The sequence below is a fragment of the Microtus pennsylvanicus genome, chromosome 17 (genome assembly GCF_037038515.1).
Source record: "Microtus pennsylvanicus isolate mMicPen1 chromosome 17, mMicPen1.hap1, whole genome shotgun sequence".
NCBI classification, from domain to species: Eukaryota; Metazoa; Chordata; class Mammalia; order Rodentia; family Cricetidae; genus Microtus; species Microtus pennsylvanicus.
The window spans coordinates 43,386,829-43,399,097 of record NC_134595.1 but is presented as its reverse complement, the minus strand read 5'-3'; the positions used below and the strand labels follow the sequence as shown (position 1 = coordinate 43,399,097).

The 12,269-nt window shown below is 36.7% G+C and overlaps 1 protein-coding gene across 2 annotated transcripts in view; it reads right to left on the bottom strand.

Annotated features, from left to right (window-relative positions):
- Nyap2 (neuronal tyrosine-phosphorylated phosphoinositide-3-kinase adaptor 2) overlaps positions 1-11,380 on the bottom strand; it is a 241,210-nt gene extending 229,830 nt beyond the window's left edge. The window contains exons 1-3 of one of the 2 annotated variants that reach the window (XM_075951508.1): positions 11,164-11,380; positions 10,323-10,805; positions 2,466-2,702 (exon numbers count right to left, since the gene is read on the bottom strand). In XM_075951508.1, coding sequence (XP_075807623.1) covers positions 2,466-2,686 — 221 coding nt within the window. In that variant the 5' untranslated portion in view covers positions 2,687-2,702; positions 10,323-10,805; positions 11,164-11,380. Of the gene's footprint in view, positions 1-2,465; positions 2,703-10,322; positions 10,806-10,905; positions 11,011-11,163 lie in introns of those variants that run through there. The other variant, XM_075951509.1, reaches the window with a different exon arrangement.
- Positions 11,381-12,269: the final 889 nt, after the last annotated feature.

Genomic DNA, 12,269 nt, shown 5'->3' with positions numbered 1-12,269 from the left:
CTTCTGGCAGAAGAAGGGCGTGTAAGTAAGTCTGCTCTTTTTCTTTCCCTGCTGGCTCTCCTCCAATGCTGTTCATTCTTCTTTTGGGGCTCCCGGACTGCACTTATTGAGTTCTTCCACTGTCTTTATCTTGTGAGGTTTGAGGTGCCCTGGATAATTGTCCTGGGTTTTTGATCATTTTAAATTTTAAGTCCTAGCTATCTTTGTTGTCCTGTAAGTACATGATTTAAAAGCCCATGGAAGACTAAGATGTTTCTCCCTCTTATCACATAGAAGTCTACCCGAAGTCCTGGGTCTTTTATCCAAGTTCCATCCAGAATCTCTACCTGAGCAGCTCAAAGCCTTTTAACATTTGCATATCAAAATCGGCTCCCATTCCCTGTTATTTGCCTTAAACTTGCTTCACTTTTGGTCTTTGCCATTTCATTAAATAGAAATGCCATTTTGCTAGTTCGAACAACAGCAGCACACAGAGGGTACACCAGAAGGCCACAAGAAGCTCCTTGCCTTTCATTCTCCATACTCAATGCCTAAGTCTCATCAATCCAAAAGTTCATATGGTTTCCAAAATGCACCCACTTTACCCAGTTTTACCACAATCAGTTCTAATAAGTTACAAGAAAACAGGAGAATCGACGCACATTCGGTGCTAATTCTATCCTCAAGCTACGCTAGAGTCTAATGTATTAATATGCTTAAGTCCAATGTGCAAGGTGGAAGTCAATGGAGAGCATTTTAGGTTTTTTTTTTTTCCAGTAAGTGATCTGAGCTACATTCTGTGCTTTGTAACACAGTAGTAGAAGGCAGTTTGATTAATTCAACAGAATGAGCACAAGTTCACATATTCAAACCACTGTCACATTCCTCATCATTGATTGGCATGGTTTTGATGTATCTCTACCTATCTGGATATTGCTCCCAAGTGCCTTAGACTTCAGATCTCCACCCCACTGTTCATGCCTCTCTAAACATGTGCCAGTAAAGCCCTGGAAACTTAGCCACTTCTGTTGTCTCTGTGCTTAGATAGTTATGCAGAATCCTACTAAGGTTAATAATAAAACCTGGAAGCCAGTGGGACGGATGTGTATGCTGTGATGCTAGAAAGAGCCAACAGATGTTACCATAAATAAGTCTAGTCGTGCACTTAGAAAAAGCAATTAATTGTCGATTTGCAAATGCAAGGTTGCAAAACTTTAAATTGCAGTACTATTATGCTCTAGAAATCATGTAACCGATCCTCTGCTTTGAATTTCTAAAAACTCAACATTCAAAATTAAAGTAAGACACTCATACATAAGTAGAAGTCTGTCAGAAATGGTAGATAAGAAAAAATATTAAAAGATACCTAGCATACTACAGGAAGGAATCAATTTTAAGTTAAACTGGGTAAAATTTTAATAGTTCAGAACTAAAATAGTATATTCTTCTAAAACATCTCTTTCTAGTTTTATTTCTCCTTGCTACTCTTTCACCCTACCCCTCCTCTTCCCTCTTTCCATCGTTTTTTACATGTAAAATGTTTTCTTTGCATTATTCATTTTGTGTAACATTGCCTTGTGCAATCCAAATAACTGAACTTGAAATAAATCATTTTCATTTTCTTAATATCCTACTCTTCCCAGAGAACATGTGACTAAAATATTAGATGAAACTCCCTTATGAACTATCCCAGTATTCCATCACTAGTCCACCATGCAGATAACTGAGAGGAGCATTTTCTACATTTTCAATTTTTCAATTAAAAAAAAATGAACCACAATAATAAAACAGAATTCCACAAAGCTGGACAGAGTAGCACATCAGAAAACAACCGTAAAAAGCAGAAGTTGTGTGCCCTTTGTGTGCACCCACGAGGAGCTTAACCTCTATTTGCAGGGTTGCCGTCTGTGCCTCATTACTTTGGCCCTCTAGGTGCTGTATCCTGAAAACAATTTCGTCTGAACAAACTTGGAACCCTTGGTATCAAACCAAGAGATGTAATCTCCATAAAATTTGCTCAGGAGTATACATCAAGGATTCCCAGTTCTTCAGAGCCACATACATGTCTAATTAGTCACTGGTTTTGGTCATATTCTAGGAAGAAGATGAACTCTATTTTAAGGTAAGAACTATAAACATTGGCCATTAAAGGTGGACATTCTCATAAAACTTTGGCTGTTAAAACATGTCTGAGCTCCTTGGTGTTTTTACCAAGGAGTTGTTCAACACAAGCTTTTAAGAGAGAAAACTGAATTCTCTCCCCAGCCCATCTGTACCTCCATATGCACAAAATGCAAGCAAGTAACTGTTGTTAACTCAGGTCAGGATCTGACAGCAGGAGGGATGAGCTTTTGGTAGCATCCAGGTATCCCTTTTACTATGTTCCCTGCCAAGACTCTGACCAGCCCCTTCTGGGCCAGGTGTCGGTAACACAATACGAATAGGAATTGTAAACTCCCTCATGCAATGCAGTGATCTATTCTTACCGTTTGATTGTTTCTTCCTGTCTTCGCCGTTTCTCATTCTTCTCTTTCAGGTAAGCCAGATTTGTTTCATTTCTCAAGCGATCGTTCTCACGAGCAATGTCAGATGCATTTTGAATAACCAGCCCATCATATGCTTTCATTCCCATATCCTCAATATACTGGAGAAAACTGTCCAAAGGGTCTTCTTCGGGATTAGCACTCATCATCTTGGAGGGTATCATGGAAACGGGATACTTCCTGAAAATGGACAACAAGGTTGTTAAGGTTCGTTCCTAAGATTTTATTGTCCCAAATCTCAAGTGAGTTATCAGACCCCTCAGGATATGTGCGGCTCTGGTGAGTTATGACTCTTAAGTTAATGATTACTGAGATGTCTCCATGGGTAAAGGTGCTTGCTGGCAGGGCTATGGGCCCAAGCTCCAGCTCCAGAATCCCTATCGTAGATGAGCATAATTGACTTGCTAAGTTGACCTCTGATCTTCACAAATGCACCATAGCACACGTGTACTCCCGCACTGTAAATAAATTGATGTATTTCAAATGTATTTAAGCTATGGTGAGTTAGTATAAAGTTGTTATAGAATACCATTAAGGAAAATCATAGTACTAAAAAGGATTATATCCCATTCATATTATATTAGACCACCGTGTTCCCTTAAATGAAGCTGAATTTTCTATAAATAATTCAGATTTATACATTTCACGTTTTCCAGTAAAGAAAATGCCTCATTATAAATTACACATTCCATGAGTATTTGAAATAACATGAAACTTGTGTTACTTGAGTGTCAGATGTTCCATCAAACCATCAGCATCAGCAGGACAAAGGACCACAGTTCTGCCCTGCCACCTGATAATGTATAAGCATTGCTTCTGAAGGTAAATATCTGGTTTGCATCATTACACTCATAATTTTGTTTCTCAAAATATGTTGCTATAACACCATAATCCAAATTTTGTATTTTCATTATCATAATGACATTTCCATGCATATATAAATTAAAATTATGTTATGTTGGAAAAAAATGAATTACATTTTCCCTAAATATGTAAGTGAAAATGTATACATCTACATTGGCCATACAAAAGGTAATAGCAATCAAAAAAAAAACATATTGTCTATCTAATCGGTATACTTTTGTGATTCTGTGTTATTTTCAAAATGGTTCTCTATAATCACTTAATATCATAATTTTCTATGATATGTGCATTGTCAAGCCCACACATCCTCAGCATTTTGGAAATACTTGCTTTGATATTATTGTAGTACTGCTAATTAAAAGTCTACAGACTTTAAACAACTTACGTTCCAGGTGCAATGGCTTGACAAATCAAACCCAAATCAAGCCATAGTTTAAAACATGGTACTTTGACCTGGTGTATTTAGCTCTCAGCTACAAGGGAATGACAAAACTCCCACTACCTGCTGTGATTTGTAGAAGAGATGGCTGTGAAGGGTTTAGAATAGAACTCAAATGTAGTATGCACAATAAAGCAGTCTAATATCATGATAATGTTAGTGAAGATACTTGGCAACAATGTCTATGTGAAGTGAATGTGTGAGTTGGTGGATGGATGCATGATGGATGGGTAGGTCGATGGATGGTCAGACAGGCAAGTTTTAGGAATCACTGTATTTCCAAGTATTCAAGAAGAGGTAGGCAAACTGCGTGAACAAAAATAAAGAACAAAATTACATAAAAACAAAAACTTAATCTTCTATATTATTAAGGCTTCTTTAATTTCCTATTTGCTGTAGCATACAAAAGTGATACAAATGAGTGAAGTACGGCACATGTCTATCATATTTAGAGACCCTTTCTCCAAATACACAGAAATTTATAAAGTATTTTACAGCTTTTTTTCTTCCTTTAAAAATCATAGAAATGTTGATCAATCCATCCATTTAGTGAAAACATCAAGAAGTTTCTTTGTTTAAGTATACATCAAAGTTATTCTAAATCTCAATTCATATTAGAATTAATTAGCCTTTTAGCTATCAGTTAACCCAAATTTAAATATCATGTTAAACTTAAATATGTCTTTTTCAGTCTCTAATATTTTAGAATCTGGAAGTTGTTTGTTGACTTTGTATTAAAATTTTATTATTTTTTGCTTAATATCTTAACTCCAATAGCTTAGAACTGAGTAGTCTTATCATTCTAACTTCATAGTATATTGAATTATATAATTCAATTGTATTAATAACACATACTTTAGTGGCAGGCACCTGGGCACTTAGAAAAGAAGAAAGTTCCATGTTGGTAGGAAGGTTCAGGAAAGTCTCATCCAGCTATCTGAAGCATTAATATTATCAGGAATTCACCTACATCAAGAACATCTGCAGTAAGAACTCTAGGCTAAAAAAAGACCATCTAACTTTGTGGCAGTTAATCTTGCCTAAGTCAAGCAGGTCGACTCATGTTATAAGCGTGCTAGAGGTAACACCTCAGGCTAGAATGATTCCTTCCTCTCTGCCCTCCAGCAAAACTCTACTTTTCCCAGATGCAAAAAGCACGCTTACTCAAAAGGTTATATTTTATTTATTTTGTAGAGTTTTTCCACCAACTTTAGTGATTCTTATACAATTTACATATTATACTCTTTAACAAAATAGTTGACTGTTTTTGATCATTAATTATCGTTACCAATGGCGTTTCAAGTTACATGGGGTTTAAATTGCTGTTTTTCTGAGAAAATGTGAAATTATATTATTGCAAAATATTTATACATGGAAAAAGTACTTTTTAACTTGCATGGATTTTTTTTAGATGAAAATCAACTGAATCGTCAAGTAAAACTCTATATTATGAAAATGGGTTACATGTTTATGTATGTGCCTATACCCATCTGCAGGAAGGTAAGTTGGTCATATGATCACCCATCTATTTAAGAATATGTTGGGCACCTGCTACAAACAAGGCACTGAGGAATGGCAAAGTATAATCATCTAGATGTCATATGGCAGAAGGAGACTAGAATAATAATTACATCTCATCTGACTCTCATACTGTTTACATCATTAGCTGGCCGTGAATTCTTATTGCCACCATTTTTGAGAATAAACATGTATAGCATCTCAACATTGACACGCAGTCTTTAAAATAAGATTAGCAGCCTGTTTATTGAGCTCATAGTATCTTGTCTGCTGGTCTTCACGGGAATTAGTTTGTAATGTACAGGGACTTTGACAAAGTCCTATAGGGCAGAGGTACAAGTTATTCCATGTGCTCTAAAAGTCTCAAATGCATTATTTCTATGTCCAGGGTTTTGCATTAACTAATATCTTTAAGCTTCTCTTTACATTAAAAAAACATGGAAGTTGGAACAGACCATGTCATAAGGATTTGGTTTAAAATGTATGTGTTCAGTAAGCCCTGTAGCAATATTGCTATGAAAGCCTTTCACAAACTTCTTTTAAATCAAATATTTTATTACATTAAGCTGTGGATTTTTTAATAGATGGGACTATGATGCCATAACTTCTATGTAAAGAACAGAGGACAGTTTGAAGTGATTGGCTTATCTGCCCAATCATGTGGGGGGTCATGGGAGTCTAATTCAGGTTGTCAGGCTTGGTGGCAACTGCCTTTATCATAAAACATCAGTCACCCACCCCCATTGGTGTTTAAAATATACTTGTTTTAAAAATCATTATTAATTTATTTTATTATATATATATATATATATATATATATATATATATGTTTATTTGTGTGTGTGTGTGTGTGTAGGTAGGTATGTGTGTTTGCATTCAGGCATGTTTTCCAAAGCATTAATTTAAAAGTCAAAAATCACTCTCAGTATTCAATTCTCTCCTACCACCTGTGGGATCTGATGTTGGAACTCATGTCATAAAGCTGCACACAAGAGCCTCTACCTTTGGACCATCCTGCTGGTTCTACCAGTTAACAACTCTGGAAATTATTATATTTAACAACATGGCTCCCTGATAAACTAATTTTACTTTGAAACACACGGATAGAATATTTAAGACAATATTACTTCCATCATCACAGATGTTCATATTATGGCAAAGTTAGGAGACAACATATTCCTTCATTAACAAAATAATTTATCGAGACCCTTATGCATGCCACTTTCCAGGGTCTAAATCTAGAAAACAATAGCACTGGGATGTATAGACTACAGTGTGCTCATTCCATCTTAAACCTTCCAACTTTGCCCTTCCAAGCTGAAAGATGAATGCATCACAGTTCCCTTATAGAAAATTGAAACATTTTAATCATCTACATTTTTATAACTGCTACCATTTACTGTAATAAGAAAATCCAGTACATCACAAATGTGTTTTTAGAATGCACTTATATAAGATAAATAATGAGTTAGATATGTTCCATTTAGCCCATCTAAGACTTAGATGTAGTTCCTGCCTCTTAAATTGTAATTCTGTTTAAACAGACACAGAATTTCACAGTGTGTTTCTTAGGAAGTAATATTAAGATACAACCGGGTTCTTATGTGCTATATAGCATCTTTAGAGTTTTCTCAATAAGCGACCACCTCCCTTACTTGACTTCTAATTAGATATAGAAGCAATAGAATGCATAAGACTGAAGGAGAATCTCTGCCTTCTTATGGCCACCAACAATTTTGTGCACCAATTTTTTGGTTAAAATAAACAAGAGATTTTGCTGCCTGTCTATGCTCTTGGCGCAATGTGTCTTCACTCTAAGAGTAGATAGTAGGCTTTCTTTGGAAGCCCCAGCACTGATCCAAACAGTGCAGGGCTATGTATGTGTTTATTGGAATTTATGGCTAAATTTGAAAATCATGTCAGGAATTCTCCTGGGATAGTAGGTTAAATGACAAAATCAGAATCCCATGCAATACACAGTAAAATTTGGGTCTTTATTTTATGACTTCTGATACTTCTATGCTTTGTATTTTCCAGCGATTCTGTTAATTTAGTATTTATGTTACTGTGCCTACAATCATGCCTGATCTTACCAAAGCTAAAGATATTGGATTAAATATTAAAGTGACTATTTTTCAGCTTTTCATTTTACATTTCACTTTTTGTTACTTATAACCTGTTGACCACACCCTTCACAAGGATTTCATTGTACAATATTATGACACTTTTTAAATTTGAGAATTGACTTAACTAAAATGTACTAATTAAATTCTTAGCATGGACAAGAAATATAAACTGAGGATTTAACTTTGAATTGAGTTTTCTCCATGTATATTTTACACAAGCATCATTGTTCCTGAGCAGTGCTGAATGAAAAGCTGATAGTAATATTAATTTGTCACAAATGTTCACATAGAAATAAAACTCTCCATTACCAAACACACAGCAAAGTCATGTAGGTCCAAATAAAATCAATGGAAACATAAAATTATAAAATTCCTACTTTCTTTTTTTTTCCTTTTTAGAGCTGATACTTTAATCAAGGAAACTTGAGTGCGAAGCCATTCTGTAATGCTGAGTGTTAAAGAGAAATTTAAAAATAAAGGAGCATTTTTGAAAAATAAATGCATACAAATTTCCCCAGGATCATGTGTTTATGTAGAGTCTTCCCTCCACCAATGAAGACACCCACTGTGTGAACTGTCAGTTCACAGAGTGTATTTATTATAGCACCAGTTCATGGTGAGATTCAGTTCCTCAAAGACACAGGCTGCTGTGTGAGAGAAGTCACACAGAAAGAGTCAAATGAATATTTAGGCTGCCTGGCTCTTTCTCATCTACGTCTAAGCATCTCTCATCTGTCCCCCCTTTGTTTAAAATTCTGAACTAATTCCTCAGTTAGGGTAATCTCCTGCATTGTTAATTCACCACTCTAGCTCTGTTAGGGTGGACCTGATGGATATGAACGCTCCCTCAATAAGACTGAGCCCTGTGATAAATCTTATAATTCCACTTACCCAGGTAAGAGTCTCATATGTACCAACATCCTTTGAGTGAACCAGTCCGCTAGCCTCTTGGGCACTGGTATTCTGTTGTTTTTCTTCCTAAATGGTTTTCCCCACATTTCTAAAATTAATTTGTTTTCTATTTGAGATTTGGCTTTTCAAAGGTACAGATTGGTGTCAACTTCTTTAGTCTTGATTTTGTCACCTATATTGAGTGATCAAGAATGGAAAACAAATCTAATTTGGGAATGAATTGTTTCCGCATATTTAAAGTTTCATAAGAACATCTAAATATCGGTCCACAATGCATACTGAAAGATAGTTATATGACCAGAATGAGATAAGGTTCATTTTAGGCTGTTATCATGGTGTGATTTGTGATCTGCTGAAGCAACCTAATACACAGAAGAGAACAAATGCCTTGATGAAGGCTGGATTCTTGACCCTTACTTTATACTTATGTTTCCGGATTCCTCGTTTCTTTTCTTTATATATTTTTTGAGGCTTTCAAAGGACATTTGTCTTAATGCTATATAAAGTTTTGGAATTTGAGTTATTAAAATTTGACACTCTAAAAGTGGCTAAGGGACTTTGTGGAGCCTTGGGCCAATTGGTTCCAGACGCTTACAAGGCAGTATTTGCAAAGCATACGGGGTCAGTTTAATAAATTGCTGACTGGAGCTACAATGGAAGCCATCTAATTGAGTTGATAGTCTATGACTGATTGATCGATTTTCAAGAATAGCCACCATTCTTTTCCCTGAGATTTGACACTTGCTCACAACTTTACAAACCAATCAAGTTTTATATCTCTGCTTGTCCCCTATAAAGTTGCAGCATTTTCCACAGGTCTGTATTCACAGTTTCCTAAATATTAACTGCCTTTTACAGAAGTCCCTCCTTCACTGAGCTGGACAAAATATGTTCTACTTTCAAAAACAAAGCATTTGTGCATATCTGGTTCTTGTTTGTTCACTAATTTTGAAGTTAACACTGAACAATATATCAAATAAATTTTATGTCCAGAACATGAAATGTTGGGAGATTAATTTTGTTCTTGCTCTCTATTCATCATTCCATACTAATTAGTTATACATTTGTGGCTATTAAAATTATCAAAATTATACCACTTAACCTCTTCCATTAAATGCCTTTATATTTTTCACCATGTTGATAAAAATTTTAAAATGTACTCCTTTAGTACCAAAACAACTTTAGTATTTTTCAAGACAGATAAAATTTTTTTAACGCAATGTTTTCTCAGACACGCAATACCTATATTTCAAGTATTGAAAGTATTCCTGGGTAGTTTGGAAAATCAGAATGGAGACACTCCAATGAAATAAGTACATGTCCCAAGTAAAACCAGTCCACCTAAAGTTCTCCAGAAGATGTACATTTCGGTAAGACTAGTGAAATCTTCCTAATAGTGACTGATAATAAAACACCTTTTTCAGGAAAATGTCTATCTGGAGTCATCCACAAAACAAGCAGCTTCAGCCTCTAAGTATGTCTATCAATTTGGATATTTTGTGGTAAAGCATATCTCCTCTTTCTGAAAACGCAAAGCAGGCTCTCACTGATGACACCAATGAACTGAGCCTGTAGTAAAATATTTATGGTATGGAATTAAGACAAATAGCAGCATGCACAACTTGAATAGCAATTAGTGACATGGAAATACTTCAAATTCTTGTTGTATTTCAACACAGCTTATTATACTAATGAAGATCTATTCAACATTTCCATGGTAATCACTAAGTGGGTAAGGGATTAAAAATAGCCGGGGGCTCACGAACACTGTGAATGCCCGTGCTATATCTTTATTTCTGCTCCACCTAATAAAACATGCAAACTTCAGCATTAAGTATCCCTAACTAAAATCCATCCCATTTCATAACCAATTGCTTCCTCTATTTAGTTCTAGATTCAATTAGCATGCTTATAGAGTCTGAAAAAAAATGAGATACATACCAAATTTAAGTCCCCAGGGAAAGCTAAGTGCAATAGTCAGGAGGTGACTTGGGTCTGTCAGAGCCCTCTCTCAAGGCTGGTCTCGGGGCAGTTCGGTAGGAGTGATCCAGCACCATAAGAAACAGACTTGTAGGTCAGTTCGGCTTTTCTTCATTTAAAGTGCATTATATCTGGATGGGAAAACTGTCGAATCCGAGATTCTTCATCACTAGAGACCAGAGCATTTTCGATGTTCTTTCTATTGGATAAAATGCCCTTTAAAGTTTGCTAGGAAGATGCTGTGGAGAAGACAGCTGCTTGCCGCCTTAAATCGACATTCGGAGAAAAGAGGGCATAGCTAATGGGTGGGGATGAGCGCACAGCCCCTCTCCTTCCAGGGCCAGCAGGGAAGAAATTGAATGATTTTACCCACTTTGCTACACAGATGACTACCAGACCCGAAGCAGTCACCAAGCTGGCTAAGGTAACTCATTTGATCATGTTCTGCAAAGACAAAAATAAATGGAAACAAAAATCAGACACATCCTCTCTAAATGTCTCCTTCCAGCCCCAAAGAAGATGCTTTTTCCCGTTGCATACATACAGAAGGTTTGGAGAAGCCTAGCTTGTAGCATCATCCCTCCCCCATGACAACCAGCTTGCTCTGGCTCTGGTGTATGTGTTCTCTCTCTCTCTCTCTCTCTCTCTCTCTCTCTCTCTCTCTCTCTCTCTCTCTCTCTCTCCCCCCCTCCCTCCCGTCCCCGGACTCCCTCCCTTCCTGCTTCTCTCTTCTCTCCAGCTGCCTTAGTCTGTTGATGCTGCTGCTGCTGATTAATCAGGGATTCTGGAACAAAGAACCTACCTTCTGAAATAAGCAGTAATCTCTCTCCTCTGCTTCTGCAATCCGCCTGCATTGAAGGGCAACGCTGCCAGCATACTAGCACCTTGGATAGTTCCCACACCCTAGGCCCTCTGCAAAGGGAGACAGAAAGACTGAAGAAACAGCAAGAAACCCGAAAGCTGCACCGATTTCGGCTCCCCGGGGGCTCCCATCCTCATTAAAGGCCTCCCATCCAAGCAACAGAACGCGTCTCTTTTATCTAACTGAGCTAAAGTCTGATATGTCAATAACAAAATCAAAAGAGGATAAAGAAACCTTTCCATTTATATACACTATTTAGCTCTAAATCCATCCTTTTGGAAAGGAAATTTTAAATCCATCAGAATTACTGTTCTTGTATGGAGAATATTTAAGTTATGAGGCTTTCCTCCCAGTGGGGCTAATAAAAATGAGCAACAACTTAAACGGAACTCTCGGATCCCAGTTTGATGCCCTTATTTGATATCAATTTTTTCCTCCACCCACCCTGCACAGCAGAGCCATGCACACAATTACTGCTGACGTACTTCAGGCTGCTGCTTTCGGAGAGGGGGGAGGAGCCTTTTAACCTCATCAAAACAGCTTGATGCCACCTGCTCCCATGGCATGAGAACAAAACTAGCCCACTTGGAAAGAACGTGCACAGCGCACGTACACAGAACAAAGGTCTCCCTGGGACCGCAATGTTTTAACCAAAGTAAAATGCACAGTGATTATGGCATATGGACTCCTCACTCCTTCAGACTCCTGCAGACATGCTTTAAAGTCATTCTATTTCTTGCCTTTCCCAAAGTGCTTCTGGATTCTTTTCTTAATACTCCACTGAAGCTGTGTGTATAATTTATGTTACGTGCTATGATTGACAGATGTGTATATACTTGTGTCCACACATGCACAATATATTTATATACTCGTGTGTGTGTCTATATATATACATATACATATATATGTGACAAATACAAATTTTCAAGCTTGTTTTTCCCCAGAATAAATGATGAAAATAGATTTTAAAAATATGTTAAGTTTGTGTACGGTGTAACATGACAATTCCTGGGTCTTATTCTGCATATTGACAAGACAAGAAGAAA